General features: G+C 38.9%; 1 protein-coding gene across 1 annotated transcript in view; it reads left to right on the top strand.

Moving 5' to 3' along the window:
• Window positions 1–665: 665 nt before the first annotated feature.
• The window catches only part of SH2D4B (SH2 domain containing 4B), a 62,722-nt gene continuing 36,743 nt past the window's right edge, over window positions 666–26,644 (top strand). The window contains exons 1-4 of the mRNA XM_071438746.1: window positions 666–1,166; window positions 13,815–13,974; window positions 15,045–15,192; window positions 22,730–22,874. Coding sequence (XP_071294847.1) covers window positions 983–1,166; window positions 13,815–13,974; window positions 15,045–15,192; window positions 22,730–22,874 — 637 coding nt within the window. The 5' untranslated portion in view covers window positions 666–982. The remainder of the gene's footprint in view (window positions 1,167–13,814; window positions 13,975–15,044; window positions 15,193–22,729; window positions 22,875–26,644) is intronic.

Here is a 26,644-nt window from a genome sequence, read left to right as displayed (position 1 = left end):
TAAGTGGCTGTTGTCCCTAGTGCTGAAATATTATTTTTGCTGTTTTTGATAAAACTGCTACATAGTAAAGAGCTATAATCTCCTGGAAGAGCAGCATTGTAACTTTCTCCAGTCACCAAGTGGAAAGTGAATTAACATCAGGGCTTGCATAGCCTGCGTGAATTGCTGAGAACTTAGTCTTGTTTAATTCATATTGATTTATTTATAAAGTGATAAAAAGATTCTTGTGGCTTTTGTAACATCTGCTTTTAATTTTAGAAGCATTTTAGTCAATTTACTGCATGACAGTATTTGTCAACACCAGGTAACTATGACCTCTAACATGCCTTACTCTGTTGAGACTAGTTAACAGGCTAGACTGAGAAATAATATGCAAACTCCTGTCTTATCAGGGGAGATCAATTCCCAAAGTGACATGGATATTGTGGGTGTAGGTGATACCTTTAACCATGACATCACTTTAAACCCCTGGGCAACGCTCACGCCCTTGGGAGTGTACTGCTGCTGAAGGGAACTGCTTGACCTGAAACTCTGAGACTCTCTATGTTGAATTTCCTACTGCTCAAGGGAGCAAAGCTGCTGGGTTCAATCAAGAATCCCTTATTTTTACCGGCTTGCAGTCAGGAGCACTCAAGTGCCTTTTACTTTTTTCCCAGCCTTTTCATTTTATGTTTTTTTCCCTAGCCTTTTCTGTTCATTTTTCTCACATTCACTTGACACCTGTCCCTACATTTGGAGGATGAGATAAGAAAAGAACTTTGTCCCTGTCAAGACAAGGAGCAGAATATGCCTGCACAAAAAGGGCCAGAGCAAGAATCAAGCCTCTCCTGGGCAGGCAGGTGTGGGAGAGCTCCTTTGCTGCAGTTTGCTTTCTGGAGTGCAATCAGTGGGCTTTTGTCACTGTAGAGGGTATAATTGGAAGCAGGTTTCTCTCTCTTTTGTTTTTCCTTATCTTTTTTATTTTTATTTTTTTGGAGTCACCATGCTGCAGCAAATTTTGCGTGATATGTATATTGACCCTGAGCTCCTGGCAGAGCTGAACGAAGAGCAGAAGCAGATCTTATTCTACAAGATGAGAGAAGAGCAGCTGAGGCGCTGGAGGGAAAGGGAAGAAAAAGCCCGAATGGAGGAGGCTGTGCTGAGAAAGACAGCAAGGCGCAACCAGAGTAAGATTTCTGACCTCCTTCTATGCTTCAGAGCTGGGGATGGTGGGCTTGCAACTGGCTGAGTGCCAGCTGTCCCCATGGGCAAAATGACAGTCAGGAGCTGCAAAAGCAACGTGTTCCTGCTCCTTGTATCTCCAGGCTAGTCCTTTGTTTTGGGACTATCTTAGTGATGGAGTAAGGGGAATTCTTTTCAAGTGCCTGTTTCAGTCGGGAGTCACTGCTGATGTTGTCAGTGGTAACTGATGTATCATGACCAAGTTCCTCCTCTACTCCTAAGGCTTTTTTTTTTGTCACCTGACATCCTCATTCTAGGTCAGGCAAAAGCCTATGCTGTTGCAGTTTCATGACTTGGCATTAAATATTTCCATCTGGCTGTAGAAAAAATAATTTTATGAATTTGAGCTTGCTATGAAAGGCTCTTTGTGAATAAATGTAACACCAAAAGAGCCATACTATATGAGACTAAATTTCCAACTGCATTGGTAAATAGTCTCCAAGAGATTGTTTAGGGAATAGGACAATAGTGTGGCAAGCCAACAACCAAAACCAAAGAGAAGAATCCAGAAATGTGTTTGCATGCAATATGTAGTTAAAATACGGAGCTCCACCCAGAGGCTGCTATGAATGCTGAATGTGTGTGTTGACTTGAAAAGCAAATAGGGCAGTGATGGAAGAAACATCAGAAAATAACTTCTTCAAATGTCTTTTCCAACTTTGGCCTTGGGTGCAAGTGGTTTCAAGTAAACAGAAATACTTAACTTCTTGCTCTTTTCTATGAGTTAGTGCCTTTCCAGCTCTTTCCTCCATTCATAAGATGAAGCTGTTAGGCTGGTGTAACATAGAAAACCTTTTCATCTTGGAAATGTAACTGCAGTGATTCCTCACTCAACAAGGAGATGTCACAGAGATATGTAAACCACTCATTTCCCTGCCAAAGATCTTATCATATCTTTAAATCTAGTAAAGCTTGAATATTCAAAGTTTCTTATAACTTCTGGTAGCTGATTTTGAGAAAGCTCTATAATGGTTATGAGACTGCAATCCCATTTCAAATGTTGCTTGTTTGAAGACACCCATGGTAGAAACACCTCAATACAGAGACATTGCTGGATTCAGTTGTCAGACTTGAAATATCTAGAGCTTCTGAACCTTACAAAGTGCCCCTTAGATAGTTATCAATTCCAAGACTATTATTAGAAAAAGTGCTTCAAACCAAAACGATTTTCCGAGACTCACTTGAAGCACAGACCTGCATGGAATGACTGGACTAAGTTACAACAGTAGCCTTAAAATGAGGGGGGAATGACCAGAACACCCTAGTTGGCCATAGAAGAGTTGAAAATGACCCTCAGAGATGGCAAGGTGGAGGTTGGAAAACGTCATTCTGTTAAATTTTTAGTTTTTTCACGTTAGTGCTCTCACTGCGAATGGCCCTCTTGAGAAGGATGGCATCAGAACAGCTTCTCTCATACAGCACAAAAGCCTTGTTCATTTTGATTGATTTGTAGCTGAGAAAAAATTAAAAATGCAGTTCAGCTCCACATACCAAAACATCACATCATTGAGATAATCTGTATCATACTCATTCTTTGAGGGAGACAGATAGAGAAAACTCTAACTGCAAAAAATATTTATCTGATGAATTGTCACAGTGTTGACACCTACATTTCCATATATATAAATTATACATTAAACCTTCAGCTTCCTACTACAGGAGACCATTTTCTGGGTAAGTAATTTTCTGATTAGTAAGTAATAGGAGAAAGGAGAGCAGCAGAGTACCCTTATAGATTATATTTGCTCTGACAAAGGTAGTCACAAATAGGCATTCAGAAAAACCCATTTCCATTTTACCTTCTTAAATTGCCAATTAAAGGTATTGCTTAGGTTTGACTTTTGCCCACTGTTAGGAAATTTCTACTTTCTTCAGAACTGTAGTGAAGAACTATTGGAATCAGATTTGCAAGTCAGACATCTGGTTCTGCTGGAAATATTTTTTTACTTTCATGAAACTGATGTGCACCAGAGTTGGAAAATATAACTTCTTTCAGGTGTGCTGATCATTAAATGTACAGATACTTGTGACTGATTTCTACTGCACAGCTCCACAATGTGATGTTAAATGGTCTCTCAGTGAAGATGGTTTCTTGTTTAAAACAAAAAAGATGAAAAAGCCAACTGCAAATTATGGATATAAAATAGTAATTACTGTGCAATAGTCTTGTCTATAGACTCAAGGGGTCAGAGTAGATGACAATAATATTTTTTTATCTTAAAATATTTTTTGCCTTGAAGACAATTGACATCAGCATTTTTTGGACCTTGAAGCTGCTTAATTTTAAGTTGCCCTTAATACAAAAGTGAATTTCCCGACCTTCTTTCCATGCTACACAGTATAGACTGTAGAGTGGTTTTATTCCTGTTTTAAATTAGTGGCTACCAAGAAATGCAAAGCTACCCCAATTGCATGTTCTTTATTCCCTTGAAACTGAGGGATCAGAGTTTTCTCACCTGTGGGTTTGGTTTTGACTCTGCTGCATGACATGTTTTATGTTCTTGCTACTTTTTTTAGGCCAGGACTTACTCTGAGTTTGTAGATACCTTTGTAGCCTGAAAGAGTGGAATAGATGTGAGACTTCAATATTGCTAATGTTGTGCTGAGTTTCTGAAAACGTGGATGTTGTTTGTGAATACAACATAGCATTTATATAAAATAATTTTATACTAATTTAACTAGAATTATCTTTATAGCACTGCCTTTCAAATCCTTCTGCTTTCCTCAATGTTTGAATAGCCACATATGAAAACTTCTTCCCATCTCTTTGGGATGGATATGATGAGATTGAACAAAAGCTGTTAATGGGCACTTCTCTAATTAAAATGCTCTGAAAAGTGCCTTCTGCTTGATCTAGAGTTCTATACCCCAGCTGCTGCAATTCCCCATGGATTCAGGAGCTTAGCTACAGTGGGATGTGTGCACCCAGCAGCACGGAAAAAGGATTAGATTTTTCAAAACAAAGCAGTGATTGTGAGTTCAATTTTGATTTCCTATGGTGACTTAAGGATGAAGTGTTCTTGTGTTTTAAGTGTGCTGTCTTACTGAAACCACAAGTGCAGAGCTGGGGGCAAAAGGATTGGCATTTGCAGGTCAGAAAGGCCTTGTGATAGAGTTAAAATCATCCTCAGACTTAGGGAATGCTCATTAACATGATCATTCTTAATTGTTTGGAAACTAACTAACAAAGGCCCCAAATCTGCATTTTTAAAGCAGTGCCACTGAATGCAGGTTGTCCATAAATGTCCTATTCCGTACTATGAAATTTGCCATTTAGAAAACAAGTCCAAACCATGAAAAAAGATGTTAAGTTGTTGAGAGTGTTTAGCAAGCCAAATAGTGCACCCATCTATGTAGTCTTATTCCTAATTTCTAAAAAAATATTAGTCACCTGCAAAATGTAATGCTAAATGGTGCTTGCTTCCTTATTTGGATTGTTTGGTTCCTTGTGTCTTTAGGAAAAATTAAAATTGAAATTAGTATCAGAATGAGTCAGTGTTGAAGGAATTATTTCACTTTGAGGGTGAATGAAATGTGTTCAGATTATTCAATGGTTTTAATTTCTTTGCCAATTAAAAAACACAGATTGATGTCTAAAGGGAAGCAATGCATAAACATCATTCAGAATGAAGTATTTCCTTTATATTTATTCCTATACTGAATAAATTGTTCCCATTTTTTTTTTTTTCTTTTTGTACCTTGCCTAAAATTATTAGTAGAATTTGGGCATTATATGGGTCCCATCAAAATGACAGTGTTTAGTGAGCTTATTCAAAGTATAGGAAATCTTTTGTAGCTTTAATTGAATAATGACTGCTGGCTGGTGCTGGAATAGCATCACAGGTGAGCTGAATTCTAGGAGGTCCACCTTCAATTCACTTACAAATTGTTCCTGGGCAGAGGTTTCAGGAACATATCTTCATTGTAATTAAACAGTTTGCTTGTTCCTACTGTGCTAAAATCACTGAGAGAAGTCTCCTCAAAATTTCAAGATCCTTTGGGATATTCTGAGATTTGACAGACAGGCAGCTTTGCAATTTGCACAGAAACATATTTGTGTGATTAGGCAGGAGCTCTTTAGCCACTACAGCTGAGCTGGGAGGAAGTGGAGGGCCCTGCCAATTTCAGTTTTGACATTGATGCAGTATCCAGAACTGTCAGCATTCCCAAAATGAGATCTCAAAAACTATTGAGCATTAGGTAGCTGAAGGACAGTCATGTGGGAGGGGAGACAATGCTGGCCTGCTGCAGTTATTTCTGCCATTTATTCATTGTGAACTGCAGCTTGTGGTGCTCAGATGGGAGCTATTTGTAAATGCTCTTATTTACCTGTCCTTAACAAGAGAAGCTAGGAGAAAATAGGGTAGGCTTATCACAGCATGGCTAGAAAACAATTTATCTATCTAAATGACATTTGTGTTAGAAAGGTCATTAGAGAATAGATGATGCTGTTTGCAAGCAAGTATCTCAAATATACCAAGTGGATGGCTGGAGAATACATCAGTGTCAGAGGAAGGCCAGTGAGTGAGCATGTGTTTCAGTGGGTGGACATGCAGTGACATTTTTCTGACTTTGAACTTGGAAATGTATTCCTTATTTATGCTCAGGCCTCTACAGACCCTGGAAATACTTAGCTAAGATTTTATCTCCTGTGGAGACAAGCTCCTGTCAGTGTTCAGTGTCTCTTTCTCTGTATCACTGGATATGGATCTAACCAGGGACATCAGACCCAGTATTTCTGAAATTACTGGCATTATATGATCTTGAATTCTGAACAGTCCTGTCCTTTGTTTCCAATTCAGATATAGATGGAAAAGTAACAAGAGAACAGGAGCAAGAACATTAAAACCATTTTTGTTAGGGTACTGAGCCACCTAATTTGAAGTCATTGGACAAGTTTTAATGTAACACTCACAATGTAGAGCAGCTTGAGATATGCTGCAGCTTTGTTATGCTCTGTACCTTAGGCCAGAAGTGAGCTGCTCAGGGTCTGTGCCTGGTGTGGCTGAGTGCTGAGGTAGGGTTAGAGAACAGCTTCTGAACTCAGTTCTCTGAACCTGGGGCTATCAAGAGACCTCCAGCTGCTAGGTGTGCATCAGATGGAACAAATCCAGATGGGCTTCACTCATGTCCTATGATCAGCAATAAGTCTGTGCTTTTCCATTTTCTATCTTGTCCTGCAGCTGATTTCTCTGTTTTGCAGAAAAGTGACAGCAGAATATTGCTGCCTACCTGAGGCCTTCTCCTGCAGACATGCAATCCTCAGTGCTCCTGTTCCCTGAGACATCTGACATCAGGCATTCTCTGAGAGAGGCTGCTGGCTTAGTGAGCCTCTGGCATGGAGGGCATTGCTGTGTTTCTCTGCAGTGTCGTGTTCCTCTGCCTGTCTGGACACAGCAGTGTTGGACTTTCTCCCACACACCGTGCCTCAGTAATGATATGAGGTTGTGACTGTCTGCAAACTCATGAATACTTGATATGGAAAGAGGGCAGAACTGTGGCCAAGGGGAGAATAGGATATGCCCAAGCTAATTCAATATTTTCTTGCTGATTCTGCCATTTTTTTACATAAATGACTAAAACATTCAAGGACAAAGGAACCAGGTTTTGAGAGCAGGATTTGGAAGGTACAGGAAAACTCAATGTGTTCAAGTCAGCAGTGGATTTAGCCAGACACTGATGGCAGTTCAATAACCTTTGAGTCCACTTGTTCGCTGTGGTGCCAAAAAGCCTCACTGCAGGGTATAGTTCTCTCTGCTTCCATGGTCCTGTGTGTCTGACAAAGGAGTGAGTGCAAACCTGGCACGCTGCATTAATCAGGAGAGCCTGGTACAGAAAATGATCCATAGCTCCCTGTTCATTCTGTGACACAGAACCCTTATCCTCCTGCTTTGAGTTTCCAGCAGACCATGAAGCTGCCATGCAGACTTGGTTTTATTTTATTCTCAAAGGGAAAACCTGGAAGCTTTGTGATAGGTCTGTGAGAGAAACTAAGCCTTCTATATAGCTTTTACACTTTACAAGATTCAGTTTGGATGAAGAATCAGAAAATATGGTACTACGTTCTTGAAATTTTTTAATGAAGAAAAGAAATCTCAAATGAGCAATACTGATGGGAATGATTTTAAAACCTTCAGTTTTCCTCTGATGCTTACCTATATTTTTATGTTGTTTACAGTGAGAGGGTCAGCCATTAAATGGACAGACAAGATTGTACAAGGAGTTAGAAAAATGTCTTTAAAGAAAGAGTTTTGAATGTTACCTCCTGGGTAACAATTTTGGCCCCAAAATTGGGTGTGCCTTGGCCAGGGAGCCACAAAATTGTTTGGAACATACTGGGCAGATGCAGCTTAAATGGTATTTTATTTCTGTGTCTCTTTTTTCTTCTTCTTTTTGGTTTCTAACATGCAAACCCGTGTGTGTGTGTTACATATATACATACCATGTCCTCATGCAAACCCACTTACCTTTGAGTGTTGTGTACAGTATCCCTGCTACATTTGTTAATTACCAGAGTCCTATGTGAGTAAATGCTTCCTCCCTTAATATTTGCTCTCTTCAGTCACTCTTCCTTTATTTGATGCTGCAGGGGTTTATTGCAGCATAATTATTTCCATGGTAACAGGCTGTAATTCCATAAACAGAAGATTGAGTTTGTTATATGATCAGGAAGCAGCTGGAGAGCCATAAAAGGCTGATTTTTCAGCAATGCTGAAATCCTGCAACCCTCATTGATATATTAATGTCATCAGCTGAATTTCTTTCTGCCTTTGCAAATCCTCCCCTCAATGGAAAGGCACATAACACAGTATTGAAATTCAAAGGTGTGTAAATTGAAATGTCAGGGGCAGAATTTCCCCCCATTCTTCTAAGAATTGAAATGAAGGGGTTTTTTGAAGGTGTTTTGGGAAGAGAGAGATTCTATGCTCCATAGCATAGAATTAGCAGAGGCAGAGCACAAATTAATTGTAGATCTTCAGTTTATTGTGGGATGATGTTATTTTCATTATTTTCCTCATTATCATCTAGTTCTTCTCTGTATATTTTAATGGATTTACAGCAGTTATTGTTTTGAGAAGCACATTCTGTCCTTTGAATAGTCTCTCAAAATTATTCACAGTAATTTCCTAGGTTTTCTCCTTAGAAAGAAGTGAAATTCTGTTTGTGTGTTAGTAAAAAAAAGAAAAGAAAGATAATTCAATACTTATGTTGGCTAAGCTCAAGGAATTGAGAAGAGTCTAAAGCTCACATCCTCATTTTCATCCTAATCAATGAGCTTCTAACACATGTCCTCTAGCTAAATGAAACTGTGAATGGAACCTCATCTACCCTGCAGACTAGCAAAATTCAAGCCTCTACTTGAAAGAAGCCATAAAAAATAATTTGCTTGGAAAGACAAGAAATCTCAAGTAAAGGGCATTGTGCTTAGACCAGAGTATACCCGATATTTGAATTGCAGAAGAAAAAAACCACAACCCTACAACACAGCAAACTCCATGAGCTATGGTTTAGCTCTCCATGGCAAAAGTAGATCAGGCTGATCAGCTTTTAATGCACATGCAGCCTGTTTCAAATGCCTAAGAAATTTCAGGAGTTTTTTCTAGCCCAGAGAGAATAAAGAATAGAGATGTTTTCTGTAGAGAGTCAAAAGATACTTGTGTGACTGCAAAGCTTCCCAGCGGCTGAGGGAGGACAGTCAATTGCTATTGCAGAGATTTGTAGCTTCCAAGCAGGAGAATTATGGTGGGAAGCCCAGAGAAACAAGGCTGTTCATGGAAATAGCAGATTCTTTAGTACAACATTCAGCAGAATTTGAATGCTGTCCTGTGGTTGTGAGAGTATAAATCAGTGATCACAAAATTTTCTGAATTTACGCCCTGTGGTGTTTCCTACCACAGAGAGGCAGGACGGTGCTTGGTGTTCTCTGTCATTTTACTGGACTAAGCAGGCAGACTGGGTGATGGAAATCCTGGCACCAAATCCTGGCACCAAATCAGGCCTCTAGCCCCTTGGAATAGCTCCTGTGTAAACACTGGGGATGGACACAAATAGGGGCTGCTGGGGATTCTCTAACTGTTAAAGCAATGGTGACCAAGCTTGGAGAAAGGAAGCTGACTCCAGCAGTATTCTATTTGCTCTAATTGCCATTATTTCCAAAGCACTTTTATTTGGAGATGTAAAATAGGAGCCCAAGAACCCATGAAACTCCTAAACCCAGTGAGTGGCTCAGCTCCTCTGTTCCAGCTGGCAGAGGCAGTGTGGAGCTCTGGTCTCCAGAGCTGTGTGTGGAGTGTGTCTGTGTTTGTTCCATGACTCAGATACAGCGTGGAGGTCTGAGCTGATATGGTTGGAACCCAGTGTGCCTGAGCTGGGATTCCCCGTCCTGGTGCTTGTCTCTGTCCCCAGGTATCCAGGCAGTGTTGGTGCTCCCTGGCAATGTCATGGCACTGACAAGGTGACAATGCCCTGCTGGCCCTGGGGCAGCTCAGAGGCCAGAGCAGCCTGTGGTGCCCCATGGCTCAGCTCTGGTAGCACTCCAGCACTCTGTGGGTGGGATCAGGAGTGCTGCTGGCAGAGCCTCGTAGTTCTTATAGGTGAGAGCTTGAGTTTCCAATTGCTCTCTAGGGCATTGTTTTAAACTTTCATTGCTGTTACAGAATTGGCTGTGCAAATAACAGACAAATAGAAAACATGATTTGGTCTTATTTTTGATTGTGTGCATTTATATGTACGAACTTGAGTTGCTATTGGTTCTGACTTTAGGTCTCCGAGAAAGTTTTTGCTGTGATCCCTTTGTGCTGCAAATTTGAGAGACCTGATTTTGCATTTTCTGACCTGGCATTTGTCTGGAGTAAGGAGCCAGAAGCCAGTTTACTGGTCTCAAAGCAGCATGGGTGTAGATTTAGAGGCACTCCATGTGAGATACTAATTCATGGATGAGCTTCAGGTGAAAAGAACATGTTGTCTTCTTTTGGTGCTACAAAGTTGTTTTAGGTGAAAAATGGTGGGAGAGTAGGGATGGCAAAGACCTAGTAAATTACTCAGTAGGTTTTCCTAATAAAGCATTGCTTGTTTCTAAAGTACTTCCACTTCTACTGTCCAATCCAGACTAACTTTGATGTCCACTGCTTCCTTAAGGTTATTATTTGCAGCCTGTCACAGTCTCTCCAAGAAGAACAAAGTACTTTTGTGGTCAAGGCACAAGACTGGGGCTCAAGAGGTTTAATTTTTGTTTCTTGACTCTGCATTAGGCTTTGTGACTGGGCTCAGAAGCCTACTGCTGACCAGTAAACATGAGGCTCTCTTGCCTCCTTCTCATCTACATTTCAAATTTGTTTAGTCAGGACTTGTCTCTTCCTTTTACATTTAGCAGAATTTTTCTCTTTTTTTGTGTTTTTCTCTTTCATTTGGAAGTAAAGTGTATTAACAAAACATCTTATTTTGCAGAAAAAAAATTAATACTTGAGAGGCATTTTAAAGCAGGAATTATTTTGTAATAATCAGCCCTAAATAGTAGTAGTTCTCTGCTTCCAAAGCAGACAACACCAGTTTCCTACAAGTACTAGGGGAAATAATTTTCTGGACTTTCTTGATCTTGCCATAGGTTCTGCATTTTAAAATATCATTAGCCTAGGAAAGCTGACCCTCTCACTGTGAATGTGATTCTCCAGGCTGCAGAGGCTTTTTGTATGGCAGAAATTCTGCTTTCACAGTGCCAGATTTTCTCCCTGAGGTGCTCTTTTTTTTCCTGCACACTCATTTTTGATGTTATTATTTGTTAAGAATCTGAGTTTTATGATCAGATTGTACAGTAAAGCCCAGCTGCAGCTTTATAGGAGCAGAGGTTTAAGGAAGGTTTGCATGGGAGTCATTTCTTGAAGTAAATTCAGTGGTTGGATGTGAAAAGGCTTTCTTTTCTTCTAGAGAAAAATCTGAATTAAGGCATCTGTGCTCAAGCCGAATTATTTTAAAATTATATATATATATATATATATATGAGGGTCTATCTGTTTATATATATATATATGAGGGTCTATCTGTTTAATGCTGAAGGTTAAAATTGCCACAAATCTTTCAGCTTTGACTGTATTTGAACATGTACTTTATGCATATACAGTAGTATGTGTGTAGTGCTGAACCAACAATACTGATGGTTTCAAAGGAGTTTATTCATCTACTGGCTAGAACTTTATAAAAAAGATCCATTGTTTTAAAAGAAGAAAGAATAATTTCTCAAGACACATCGACAAATCAGCTATTTGTTTTATTGGGCTGGGTTGCAATGGGTTAGTTGTGCCTCTGAGAAACACATTAATAACCCTTTGGCACAGAAAACCTTGAGAGAAGCAAAGATAAAATTTGTCTGCTTACCTGAAAAGTTATATTTTTTTTTTTCATTCCTGGTTCCCTCTGGTAAGTTCATAAATGAATAGAAATAGTGAAATTGTTTCAGAACTGGACTAGTATTTTGTATCCACCAGTTATGGTACAGATCAATTAATGGAACGGGTGTTGTTTGTAATATTTTCTTTAATGTACTAAATAAAGGAGAGAAACTAGGATATTCAGACTCCTCACAAGAAAGAAGACATGTTGTGCTTTTAAAACAAAAACTGCCTTTGGTTTTATGGAATTAGTGTTCCTGGGAGTACCCATTCCATACTTCTCAAGGTACTTTACCAGGAACTGTAGTAGGAGAAAACCTTGCAGGCAAGTAGTGATATGGCCAGTCAGGTCTCAGCAGATGGTATTCTAATGGTGTATCCAAAAAATACAAGTTCAAAATAAATGTTGTGTTGACAGGAACACAATGTACAGAATAAGAACCACAATGAAATACATTCACAGTTATAACCTGAGACATAATCTGATAGACTGTGAAAAAGCAAATGCTTTTGAGAGTTATTGAAGGAAAACGCTCTTAGCTTAAATTTCCACCCCTCTTTGAAGTTAGTACCATTAGGCCAACACTGGGGATTCTTATAAATTACATTTTCAAATTTGATATAGAATATCAGCTTTCGTGGTGAGATCTGATCCATTCATTGCCTTCAGTCTGGATTGTCAACACTTGTGAGTGTGGGCTGGTGCTGACATTGCTGCTGTCAACAGCCCCACTCCGCTGCCTCCTGCAGTTTTCTGCCTTCAGCCTGGGATGTCAGAAACACTTTATTGATTGTGCATTGGGAAACTTAATCCGGTTAAATGGATATGTCCTCACACAGAACAAGTGGTAGCTTAAGGTGAGAGCAGCTAAGCTGATGGTGCTAGAGAGAGATGGAGGAAAAGTGGAAGCGAAGCCTGCCTGTCCAAATAGGATAGGTTTCTTTTAACTCTTATGGGAACACTGGAAAAAAATCCTTAGGAAAATGGTACTCTGTCCATTTCACCATGTTTTCAAATGAGACAAGATTTCTTTTAGAAGATAAAGATTTAGAAGTTTCCTTTTGTGATGCACAATTTTCTCATATCAATGTTTGTGTGAGAGGATGAAATCCAGGGGACCGTAATATACAGGGAATGATGCAAACTGCTGACCCTTTATGGCCTTGTAGTCTGAATTCTTTGAAATAAATGCAGTGTTAATTTGGCAATGGCCTTTATTGCAGAATTTCCTTTTGTGGAGGACAATTTTGCAAGAAATTTGCAAGAAATTAAACATAAAAATTGATGCATAAGAGGTGTTTCTACAAATTCCTTATTATGAACCTCCCAAATGCTTGTAATATTTGACAGTTGTATTTATAAAAGCAGAAGGAAAAGACCAAACCACACGAAGTCAGGTCATCTAAATAACTATTAAAATGGATTCAGGTAGGATCTAATCTAGTGTCCTTTGTAGTCCTACAGTTGGTTCTTGTACTTGATGGCTCACCAAATGCAGTCTGTTTTGTAAAGAGGTCTCAGGCCTTTTGTGGTACTCTTAAAATCACTCTGTCAACACAGTAACCATAGATTTTTGTGTAGTTTGTGTCATGAAAACTGAACCAGAAATTTAATCCCTTTCAATTGCCTCTGTGAGCAAGAATAGGCTCTGAAGCACTGAGTGGTATGCTCTGAGCATGCAGACTCCCTGAAACTCCTGCTTCACACAGTGAGAGCAGGAAATTCCTGCATTCTTTGAAGGTTTTCCCTTGAAGTTTCTCTACTTCAACACTGGACTGTGCTTTGTGCACAAAGCATTTTTAGTCACATAATATCACTGGTTATTGGTTTTGCCCCATCTCTTTTTCCACACTCTTCATTCATCCCTTGTTGAGTGAAATGAGCAAATATAGCAATTAAAAAGGGATTATAATACTGAAATTCTGGGAAATGCATGCCTGAATTAATAATTTTTATTTTTGTAGGACAGTGAGTCTTTAAAGATTGCATAATCCTCAGCATGAAAACATTTTAATTTTTTTCCCTAGCATTTGACATGATTTGGTCAGATCAGAAGATTTCTTTGGACCTCTGAGCAATGTTTTCTTCCAAATTGTAAATGGCAAGCTTAATGTTTTCTAAGTTGCAGGTGTCCCACGGTTTCATGTCTGTCTGTGCAGGATCAGAGGCGGTGTTTACGTTGCGGTGTGTTCTCGGTGGTGTTGCAGGTAACGGCAAGCGCGTGCAGTGGCTGCGGGGCCAGGACGGCGAGGTCTGGGTCTGGGTGATGGGAGAAGCCCCGGGGGACAAACCCTACGAGCAGATCTCGGAGGAGCTCATAGCAGAGCGGGCCAGGCTGCAGGCACAGAAGGAGGCAGAAGAGCTATGGTGAGGATTTAAGAGTCTGAGTTCAGGGTCCACTTGGCATAATGGGAGGCATGACCTTGTGGAAAGGTGGGAGGTAATGGTGGGTGAAACTGGTAAGTATGTTTTGTGAACATTTGCTTTCACTTGCTTTGTCAGGTTTTCAGCTTGTTAAAAATGTCATTTTGCTTTTATTGAATATTGAAAGCCAAAAACCCTATTTGCAAAAAAAGTGGTGCCAACTTTTTTCTCTCTTGGGAATTTAGATAAAGCAATTAACCAGCCCGCAAATAAAGAAAAATGAAGCAGTCTGGTTTTGAGATGATTAAATTAGATATGTTTGTTATATCACAGTTCAGAGCCCACAATGGGGGCTTAGTACACAAAATCCTTTTGGAAATTGGTTTTATTTGCAATTTGCTTGTATTAATTTTTATTCCAGCAGTTCAAAACTCATTATACAAAGTGCCATGCGGCTGTTTCTAGCAGGGCCTCTTCCAGGTTTGGGGGAGATTCAAAAGTGTTTTGATGATTGATATTGTTAGAAATTAGGCCACCTGCCTCACACACTTCCCTTTGTAGTGCAGCACTGAAAAGTGAATCTTTAATATCAGGTTATTCTATGTTATCCTTTTTCATATGAGATTATTCTTGCTTTGAGTGCTTGCATATTTAAGCAGGGATTGAAACCTTCAACCTGTCCTCTGAATTCCTTTTACATTGTCAGTATGAATAAACAATCTAGCATAAGAATTTGGGAGACATTTTTACTGGTATTTGAAAGACAGTAAATTCCCAACCATGCTTTGCTAGACTAATAGAAAAATATAAGGTTTGCCTTCAAGACATCCAAGAAGTACTTGTCTAACTTAGAAGTGCCATTTTAATTAATAATTTATCAGAAATTGTAAATTGTCTGCTTTCTGGATGGTTTATTCAAATATGATTTGTGCTAGGTCTCTTGTTAAATACTTTGCTTGCATCTTTCCATGAAGTCTTGTGCTAATTATTTATTGCAACCAGTGAGTAAGCATTGATCCTCAATTTAAGAAAATTAGTGCATTAAATTTTTGTTTTCCCATCCTTTTCTGAAGGAGACAAAAGGAAGCTGAAATAACAAAGAAATTCCGTGATGCTATGGCTCAAGAAAAAGCCAGAATAGTGGCAGAAAAATGGAAAATAGAAATGGAGGATCGGAAAGCAGCCAAACTGGAGGAAGAAAAAATTCAGGAAGAACTGAAGGTCTGCATAGAGAAATTTAGGGTTTTTTTATAGTGTTTTCATATAGATTCACAGTTTTTGTCACCTTCAGTGCATGCTTATTAATAAGCTTTAAAATCCAGAGTTGTAATTTTTCATTCTGGAATATACAGATAGTTACATGGTGTTCAGCAGAACAGCTGGGTGAGCGATGAGAAAAAATTACAGGTCTCATTCAGAAGTGCCAGAACAATCAAACTGGTTATTCAGCTCACACATTAACAGAATTGTTCAGTCAGCTGTGCTGGATGAATCATCCGGGGGAAAAAAATGTACAATTGGGAAAGATCTCATTTTAAGTTAGTTTGCTTGAATGTATTCTGTGTATTTTGGATGAGTTTGTTCACATAATGAACTTTAAAACTGTGTCACTACTTCCTTCAAAATAATAAGGGGTGGATCCTTCCCCTACTCAACATATGGGAAAAGTCCAGTTGGCTTTTCTGGGAGAAGTTAATTTGCTTGATTTTTTACTTTACAATGAACTTTTTATGAGCTCAGTTATGATATTTTAATGTTTGTTGGGAATAATAATTTTTTCACATTTTTTAGTTGAAAATAGCAATTTCAAAACAAAATAGGAAACACATCTGTCCACTCTTTTCATATTACTTGATAAAGATAAAAAGTTGTTTAAAAATGAGAAAGTGAAATATAATGGGTTCATGTAGAGAAGTCAGGACAGTCCTCTGAGACTGGGATGTGCATGCTGGGACTGTGTACGATTGGTGAGGCTGAGTTTCCATGGAGAAAGCTTTAGAAAATCTTACTCTGAGGATCCAGTAACTTCCATCCACCCTCCTCTCCCCTGCTGACAGCTTGCTATGTCTCTTCTTCCTTTCCTGGTGCAGTGATTTAAGGTATGGAAAGAGGGGATAGACTTCTCCCATTGCCCCTTGGTGATGGGAGGAATGCTGAAAACTTAATGTTAAGTTTGTGGTTTGATTGCAAATAGCAAATTTCTTGTCACTCTGCAGACTATGGGCCTGGGAGTTGAGGTGGTTGTGGAGCACAAAGCCAGGACAGTTCCTGCAGAGGAGGCAGATTTACCTTTGCACAATTAATTTGAATTCACAGGAGAGAATGGGGCCTTTGAAATATGAATTCAATGAGTAATGGAAGTATACCTTTCTGCTTTATTAATGTATGAATCATGAGCAGAGCAACTAATTAAACACTCTTTCCTCTGCTCTCTGGAAAGTAAAGGCCTCTTGAACAAAGGCTGACAGTGTTCGCTCATGCCTATGTGGCTGACTCATAGGACACTTGATGGGGAAAATATCCACAAGCTCACTGTTACTGTTCTGTTTCAAAGAGTAGAGTGAGCAACTTCTGAGACTTTCAGTGGCCAGTATTCATAGCTTTCTATTAAGGGAAACTAGTTGTTCAGTTGTTGATAAAATGAAAAGGAATGGCACTAAATTAGTTCATGTTCATATTGATGGAAAGGTAATGTCACAGTAATCTGTGTTTCCACTGTTTCCCAGGACATGAGCAGGTGTCCTCCATCCAGCTGTGTGCCTGGTAGGAGCACTGCTGGAAGTGAGATGAGATTATGGTTCAGTTTCTACTTTGAAATTCAAATACTTAACTTCGTCTGGGTTTTCTCTATCTCTCTTCCTAAAGTTGCCAACATATTTGTTCTGCTAAGGAAGGTAGAAACCCTTTCTTTCTCAATGATTTCTCTTAAATCAAGCATTTGAAGATAGACTTTGCAAAAATGTAAGTAAATGGACCAAAGTTTTCAAGACAAGACCTAGCAACTCCTGACTTAAAGAATTAGTTTGGAAACCAGATATGATGCAGTGATTGTTTCTTTAAATGCCCTTTATCAAGTGTTCCCCATAATTTCCTGTATTAATCCAACAACAGAGTGAGTCTTATTCCACTTTCAGCATAGGCTCTTCAATTAGGTCTATAATCTGAGATCTGCTGGGAGAGACGTGGTCTGGCATGGGGTTCCACCAGCAGAAATCCAAATGCAGTATTGATTCCTGGTACTTTGACACCACTCCTTTGCTACTCAGAAAAGCAGCTTATCTGTTACACACTCTTGAAAGATCAGATCTTCTACGTTGTGCATAGTGCATAGACAGGGAAAGAAAGTTGTGTTTCTGGCATCCACGTCCAACTAGAAGGAAGGAATACAACTAAGGTTCAGGGAAAAAGATGAATTAATAAATCTACTGATGTATGACAGAAGTAATTGACAGAATGAAGAAAAGGATGTGGAATTTGATGTAGATCTGTAGGCAAGCTTGCTTCAACAGATTTAAAATATTTAACACACTGGTAATCATCCTTCTGGGATGTTGACCAGACCATGTTTAAAGACGTCTCCAGACTGAGGTATGGAAAGTCCACTTTCTGCTAATGCTTCATCCTCTTGAAGCACTTTGACTTGGGAAATTGAAACTGTCTCCTTTCTGCTGGCATGTTTAATTTCTGACCATATTGTGTCACAAAAACTCCTTTCTAAGAAGCTTTTATTCCTCTTGACCAATCATGGGACGTCAGGGCTGTCTGCACTAGATAAATGACATCTTACATATCAAAGTGAGTAATGGTCCCTATTTCCTTTTCCAACACTATTCCAAAGGTATTGCTTTCCTTGGTGATTTTAAGTAGAATTGTCTTTAATTTATGATGCTAGAATATAAACATTGACTACTCTATTTTTGCAGTTTAAGGACAGCTATTTTTTTATGCACCTATTGCAAAGGACAAATAAGAGAGCCAATTACTATCATTAATCTTTTTGCTAATTCACAAAGGCTAGGAGCTCACAGGCATAATTTTCTATGGTTATCAGTAGCTGTCATTAAGAGTCTGAACAATGTGCAGAGCTAAGGCAAATTGAAGATGTGAGTGTCATCCAGCCAGGGGTGGGTATCCTTCAGCTACATTCAGAAATAAGAGATCTTTCAGTTCAGTTTTCATGTGGTCTACATAAAGCAGGAGAATATTAATAGTAAAGTACTCTCCTTATGACAACATCAGATATGTGCCAAATTTAATAATATAAGCACAGTTGACAGCAGAGCTGAATTGCTTCTTAAAAATTCCCTGGGAGATGAAATGTGTCTCATCAAAGAAGATAGGTTCAGAGAACAGAACAATTAGTGCTTCTGTTCAGGAAATATCTAATTAACCTTATGCTCAGTAGAAAGAATACACTTTTTATTGAGCTTGGATAAGCTTTCAATGCATGCCTGAATGCTTTACTGTGCCCCCAAGGGCTGTGGACCTTATTCTTCAGAAAATTGCTGCCAGATGTAGAGTTTAGGAATACAGTGAACTGTCACCATTGCCATTTGGAGTACTGGGGCTTCTTATGATAGAGCAGTGAGCATTCTGTCTTGATCTGAAAAAAACTCTTGTCTCCAAGTAAACGTCAAGCACAGTTATCTCCAAGTGCAAATAATCTGTAAGTTCAGCTCTGTGCTTTGCTGTGCCAAGAAAACATTGAACTCTTTCCCAAAGAGAGCATATTTATAATCTAGGAATATGACAACAGCTTCTTGCTGGGGTTCAGCACCCAATTCATTCTGAAAGTGCCTTAGTTTTGTTATTTCAATGGCAATTACAATAATTCATTTTGCTTCCTTTTGGGTCACTACAATTCAGTAATTCTTTTTTCCTCCAATGCTGTTGTCTCTTGAACAATGTTGTAAATGAGGAAACTGTTAGTTTTGGTTGGGAACTGGGTGTTCAGGTTTTCTCTATCCTACTTGTAACTGTTATTAATTTTAAAGGAAAGTATCTTCCTCAGTGCCATCAGTAATGATTGTGCTTCTGAAGCCACTGTCTTCAGTCTGGATTGCTGATAAAAACTAGCAAAGCTCAGGTGTTTTCTATGGGTAAATGGCAAAATCTGTGCCACTAATGAGAGTAGCTTACATGTTAGGAATTCAAGCTGTGAAGAGTCTCTATGCTCCAGAGACAAACTTTAAGTAGATGGTCACTGGATCTATGGCAAATTACATGAGCAGAGCCTGTTCCAGCATGTGCAGCAAATGTCAGACATCTCCCAACCAGGAACAGTTCTTAGCTTTGCTTTCCATCTTATGGAACACAGGGTCTTTGTGATCAGAGTAAGTTGGTACCTCCTTGCATGAGATGTGTGAATAGCATGTCCTGGGACACACCTATGGCAGGAATCTCATAGCTTCTGCATAAAGCATGAGTGCAGTTCATATGTTTGTCTCTGTGCAAATACATTCACAGTGAAGTGATGCAAAGCCTGTGTTTTTTGAGACACTGGTAGTGGAGCAAAATAATGCCTCTGCAAACGCTTTCTTTTCTGATGCAAGTGAGAGAATTTTCTCAGAACAAGTCTGGGAAGGAGTTGGACATATTTCTGCCTTTACTCAGAGCTCTGTTGGCACCTGTCAGATGTGTCTGGAGAGACGTCTGAGCTCTGAACTCAGCTGGCTGTGTCAGCCTTGCTGAGAGCAGCCTGTGCTGCAGCTGGTGACCCTGGGGTTTCCAGATTTCCTTCCTCAGAGCAGGGAGTCCCTGAGGGCTCTCAGCTGTGTTTTTGGAGCCCTGACTCTCTTGCCTGGCCCAGGTGGTTGCTGAGTGGGCTCAGGAGGTTCAATGCAACTGTAGTGCATCCAGCTGGCTGCAGCTTTCAGGGCTGCCAAGGACACTTCCTGCCCGCCTGAAGCCCTGAGAGCATCCCAGGTAGTATTTGCTTCAGAGAGGGCTGTTGTAACAAGCACACCTTGGGTTGGGTTTTGCCCTGAGCAGCAGAAGAGTGGTCATTCAGCTGCCCTGCAACCTGTAAGACTCCCCAGAAAGACCCCAAGAGCTGTGGCAGCCAGAAGCCCAGTTGTCCTCTGTAAAAAACCCCACTGCTCTATTTTACCTTTTCCTCAGTGTATTTTTAAAATCTTTCTGCAGCAAAAACTAAATGATGACCTAATTTCCTCTCATCTGCCTTGGACTAAAACATTAAAACTTAACCATGGCTAATATTAAATATTATTTAGAGCTGCTCATAGTAAAGCTGTCAAACATAGTGAGATACACATAGACAGAAACAAGTTGGTGGTAAATTCTCAACTGCCAGAGGATATATAAGATCATTTAGCATGTTCAAATTCTGCAGTGGAGTAAAGGCTGGAGAGGATTACTGCTGCCTGTCGAATTGCCAGTGTGATTTGTTTCAGCAGCTTGGTATTTCTCAACAATTTGCAACTCTGAACTGAATTGTCACTTGCTAATTATTTTGGCAGAGCTAAAAGGGTCAGGCAAAGAGTACAATCTCTCTCAACTGTCAGGCAGAAGATGGTGTTTGTAGGTATCACAGCTCTTCACTCCCAGCTCTGATGTGCAGGATTAGATTCCTGGGGAGAAGCAGACAGACTGCTTGCTGTATTCTTCCAGTGGAGTAAATTAATTCAATTGTTGTTAATTTTAAATTCAAACACACACTGTTTACCGTACTTGACTAAAGGATGACTGTTCTTTTCCAGTGTCATACCAGCAAGGATTGTTTCTTCTCACACACACCTTGAGGGAGTTGGGCAATATACCTGCACATCTCTGCACTAATTTAATAAATATAAGTTAAATCTCCTCTTTCTATAAAAAGGAAATCTCCTCTTTATGTGAAAAAGTTTTGGTGAATTCAGAATCAAGTGCCCATGTTAAGCTTTTGTTATCTGTTCTTTGACTTAAATCTCCTTTGCAGTTAAAGAGAAAGGATTTTCTTAGTTGGCATTGTTGCCTTCCATTAAGAACGCAAACTCTACCTGAATTCTAATTTTTGGTGTTGTGTGGGGGTGCTTTTTGTTTGTTTTCTTAGACCCTTCCATCTTTTTACTAGAAATGTTTTGACAACAGCTACATTAAAAAACAAGCCCAAACTTACAACAAAACTCTGGTGTGATTCAGGGAAACTGCAATGAGATTGATTTCCCCCTCTCCTCTATTTTAAGTTTACCTTGTGGTTTAAGATGTTGAATAGAAAATATTCTGATAACCCAGGATTGCTTCTGTGTCTGTCCATCTTCCTGAAGGATAGACTGAATGTATTGAATTTTTTTAGGTAGTGAAGCTAAGTGAATAAATGTTCTCCTCACAAGAATAAAGAACAGTTGAACTCATATTTTTTTCAAGAAGAGAATAGAACTATTTACTTGCAGCTAAAATGTGCAATCCTTAATTCTACAGAGATACTAAAAAACATAATTATTTTTTCTGAGGAAGCTGCTTGGCTTTGAAATTAGCATTGTCTGAAAGCATTTACTTCTCAAAATTACTGAACTGTCCACTCAGCTCATGTTTTTAGGAGCCAGGAAATAACAATGGAAGGATGATGCTAGAAATAATCCAAGATAGCAGCATTAGAATCCACTGAAGAACAATACTAGGCTTTTATTTCTTAGAAATATTAAGAGCAGTCTAATGTATTGTTCACAGACCCATATAATATTAAGGGCTGGACCCTTAACCTTCACCCTAGACATTTCATAGGATTAACGTTTTGCAAGAATCTACTTGGGTTTCCTGTATTTACAGTTTAGGGCAGGTAACTAGGACAGTAATTCAGGGTGATTTTACTCAGGGATTTATAAAATAATTGTTAACTGTGTGTTTGTTAGCCATAAGGGTATAGTGCTGGTTCCATTATAAAATTAAATAAAAACTGTTTTTATTTGTAGTTCAAGTTTTTTCAATAATATGATTAACACTTAATGAAGTTCAGTTTTGAGGTTTTTGGGCTTCAATTAAACTATATGATATAAATCTGCTTCTTCACTACCTAAGGGATTTGGGAAAACTCATTGGAAAACAGATAGAGATTCCTAGTTCTGCATTAATTGAGCTCCTATGTTATTGAAAATGTGAGGGAGGCCAATTGAAGAAGCAGTCTTTCTCAATTTCCATCTCTTTTAAGGCTTTCTTGGAAGGGAACTTTTTTGTCTTGCTACTCTTAGCTACATTTTACAAAGTGACTGTTTTGTGCTGAAGGATCTGCCTTTTAATCCAGAATATAGTGATCTTAATTTTTGGAAAATATTCTTCCCTGTATTGGTTATGATGACACACTGGGACAGTTGCTAAACCAAGAGCAACAATAAATCAGTTGGTGAATTCTAAGGTTCTGTGGATGATGTGTGTAGTGCTCAAAGGCAGCAGTGTCTTCAATGGGGGTACACATGGACTAAAACCAAGCTTTGCTTACAGACTGGGGAATAGCACAGGCTTTGGGGCCACGTGATAAAATGTTTTCTGTATAGTTTTCCCATCTTAGATGCTTACATGTTCCTCATTCCTTTGATACCTGTGGTCTCAAAATGTACCCTCCTCAGGAATTCCTAGGAGGTGGGAAAGTTGAGTGATGGTGCTTGTGAGAGGTGAGAAGCCCAAAGCTGGAAGAGAGAGTGATTTGTCCAGGGTAATGCAGCTTCTCTGAGATAAGGAGCAACTTCTCAACTTCATAAGAAGCAATGTCTCAACTTTTGGCACATTCTTCCTCTTTAGTCACTTCTGGCTTCATTTTCTCTAGAAAAGAGAAGAAGAGGAAAGACAGAAAGGTGAGGAGCTAATCAGGCAGCAGGAAGAAATCCGGGCAAAGGAGCTGTACCTGAGCCTGAAGCAAGCTCAGCAGCACAGTCAGCACAGCGATGATGACCAGGAGTGGGAAGAACAGTGTGAGTAAAATTACCTGCACAGCAATCATGCATTTCTGAAAGCAGATAAAAGGAAACTTGCAGAATGGAGACGGTGTGGCCAAAAAATCTTCTACCTAGAGCAATACAAAGTGATGTATTATATTGGTGGAAATTGCCAGCTTAAAATTACAAACAGGAGTTTTGGATTTCTTCCTGAATGTGTGTCAATGCCTTATAGAAAAGTTTTTGTGTACAATGACTGAGATCATTAAATTCTGTCTAATGTACTTAATAAACAGTTTTGGCTTAGTAATAATAACTCAGGGCATAGTTATTTTGACAGCTTGTCCTCAGCTATCTTTGAAGAGATAGAATCTGTCTTCATCAGTATTTTAATTGCTTCCATATGGTAGTAGGGTGAAGCTATGATATCAATGCTGAAACTCACTTCATTCCAAAAGATTACAGTAAATCATACTTAGATTGTTACTCTTAAAAAACACCTGATGATGATGATCTCATTCTATGGAAGTACTGTTCCTTTTTAGATAGCCTGAAATTCTTTATGACTATCATAATTGTAATTAATTTCATTTTTTGGTAATTTTAAAATGTGTATAAGGAACAAACAACTGTAATATTATATGGATGTATACACTAATACTGTAGATAAGTAATGGCCCACATTATGAATAAATTTCAAAATATACAATTAGTTTATTTTATGGCTTTAGTCATCACTTCATTAATTCCTGAGGACTAATTACTGTAGTGCTATTACCTGGAATTGATCTGATAATGAATCATTCTGTACAAGATGAATTAAATCTATATGATACACTGGTGCCATTTTCCAAGCTCATAACCGAGTATGTTAATTTTGATCAACAAAACCTCTGCATATTACCCTGTCAATAAAGATAAAGTAATTATTTTCTGGAGAATTATCCAAATCCAGGTGTACATGTTTATATGGAAAGGAAAACTAACTTTCTGTATTTTGGGTATGTGAGAGTAAAGTGAGTTCAGGTTCAGGAAAAAGTTGCCCTTTAGGTCTGCAGAAAATCAGCATCAGCTGGCAACCCAGCATAGAGGATGGTGTTATGTACTTAAGGATTTCTTTCGTACTATATAAGGAAAGAAAATACATTTCAATCATAATGTTAGAAGAAAGAAAGTAATCCAGGTTACCTTTGCATTGAAATAAAACAAAATACTACAAACACTACTAAAACCAGGTATCATTTTCTTACTATTGCATTAACGAAGTAGCTGATATTTTAAATTGTTGCCTCTGTTTTCTTGAGGAATGCTGTTTGTGCAGGGATAGATATCAAAAATGCAGTAGAATAATTCAAAAAATGCAGTAGAATAATTATGGGAGAAGGGAGGGAGGAAAAGGAATAAGCTATGGAAAGTTTTGACCAGGAGTTCTGTAATGGCATTTTTGGTCTGTTAAAACACTTGTGACTGCATCACATGCTGGAGGAGATGTTCTGCCACCAGTACTTTTTCTTGTGGAAGCCCTGGGGTATTCTGTATGCTCTGGAGGAATTCCATCACCTCCAGTCTGTGTGCCTCAGTACCTGCAGGCCTGTCCCCTCAGCCAGAGGTGACTGAGACCAGCTCAGGTGGCTCAGAGCTGCTGAGCCTGGTCACCAGCAGCTGCTCTGCCTCAGCACCTTCTCTCCTGCTGCTGGGTTTGCAGCCTGCTATAAATTCTGTGCTGCCAGAGTTATGCTGTTAGCAGTAATTGATTTAGCATTAAACTAACTGCAGACTAATGACTGGAGTGTTCCATATCCTTGTTTATCCTCTTATGCTTATCTCAGACTCTCAATTTATCCCTGTTGGTTTCAGGGATCAGAACTGTGCTCCATTAGCAAATGGGTGCAACAACTGAAGATAGGAAGATGCAGTGTTCATGCCTTCTCTGAGACCAGTTGCTGTCTGGTTTAGACTGTGCTATCAAACTTTGCACTGAGTTTCTTCAGGTGTATTAACATCTTCCATTTCCTTAACTTTACTGCAGGAGCCAAAATGTGCAGCAGATAGCAACAAATATTTGGAAGTGGGAACACCTAAAATTGCTATGAAATTAGGTAGTACCTCAGGCTCACCAGATTTTTCATTTTTTATTTCCAGATATATTTTTCTTTTTATGATAATCCTTCAATTTTGTCTGCAATATTCCTTTGGGACACTGAGAGGAAATGTAGTGAAGTTAGGCAAAGCTGTCCATGAGTCAGCTTTTCTAAGCAATAAATAAATGCATGAATGCATGAGAGAATTACAAGTAGATGTAGTGTTTACATTTTTTGCCACTGCAAACCTGCAGTGGAGACCATATTGTCTATTAGGAACAAGGCCAGGCTCCTTTGGCTCTTACCTCCTTGAAGTGAGCCCAGTCCTGTTCCACAGAGCTGGGGCTCAGTGGAACAGTAGTGCTAGAGCAGGTATTGGGGACAGGAATGTAGCAATTATATTGATGACACTACTAATTTGTTTAGTAGATGGAATTCAGAATGTGATGGGGATTCATCTCTCCTCATCACATTATGCCTCAGCTGTTTATTGCCAAGGCAATAAGCAAAGTGGTGCTAATATTAGTTTCTGTTGTTCAGTTCAGTTTGCTTCTGCTGTTTGCCAGAGAACAATAATGGCCCATAGAACTACTGTGTTAACTGAAATACATTATTTTAGGGCTTTTCATATATGAAATAACAAGTGTAGAACAATTTGGGAAATCAGTGCTAAAAGGGAAAAATTATGTTGTAAGAGCAATTACACACTTTGATTTCATATAAAAGATTTATATTGGGGCATTTTAGAGGGCAGTTGTAAGTTAGTAAGTTTAGCAGGAATAATGGTTGGCAAGTGAAAAGATGACTTGTGGAAGATTTATTCAAAGATTCTACTGTTCAAAACTCTTATTTTTAAAGCTGAAACACAAAACTAAACTTGGATAGCAGAGGGTACATATTCTACATATTCTCATTAGTTTTGGACATTTCTAGTGTGCTGTCTCATTTTCAGGTTTCTAGTTTAAGTGTGACCTCTCTTTGAGAAAGCAAAAAAAGAATCTGTGAAACATGATAGGAAAATCTGTAGCACAAATATTCATCTGATTGAATATTGTAAAAGGCATTCTGTTAATGCACTTACAAAGCCCTGCAAACTATATCAGGTAGGGAAGTGCTCAGATGCCATCTGACCAGCTTTATTCATTTCCAGAAAAAAATTATTCCAGTAGAAATGAAGACAGAGATGAGTGAGTTGATCTATTCTTTTGCCTCTCCCTGAGTACCTACTTTTGGTCTCTCTTGGAAGAAGGATACGAGGCTGACTCATTATAGCTTCTTTTATATTGTTGTATTTTTATGTTCTTCTATGAATGTGTCTATGGATTTGTTTTTGCCTGACTTTTAAAGAAATTCATTGGGTATTTATGTTCCCCAAAAGTTCAAGTGAGTTTACTGCAGGAACATTGATAAAATGCTGAATTTTAAAGTGAGTGGTCCCCAGTTCAGCTATGCATTAACTAAGCAAGTGCTCAACCTTACATATACATGTGCCCTCTGAACTCCAATAGGTCTCGCAGTGCATTGTTGAATAGGAATGAGATTATTCATGTGCTTTTAGATAAGATTGCTGAACTGAAGCCATATTGCAGAGTATTTGTGGGAAGTTATATTTTCCACTTAGGAAAGGGAAATAAACACTGAGTGATTTGTATGTGCACTCAGAAAATCTAAAGATTGAATTTTATCTATTAGTTAGTCAATTTGAACAGCTCATAAACAAGCTTC

The sequence above is a fragment of the Agelaius tricolor genome, unplaced genomic scaffold (assembly GCF_023055355.1).
Source record: "Agelaius tricolor isolate 1412-34295 unplaced genomic scaffold, bAgeTri1.0.p SCAF_13, whole genome shotgun sequence".
Classification (NCBI taxonomy): domain Eukaryota; kingdom Metazoa; phylum Chordata; class Aves; order Passeriformes; family Icteridae; genus Agelaius; species Agelaius tricolor.
Note: the sequence above shows the minus strand (reverse complement) of the source record. Positions and strands in the feature narration are given on the sequence as shown.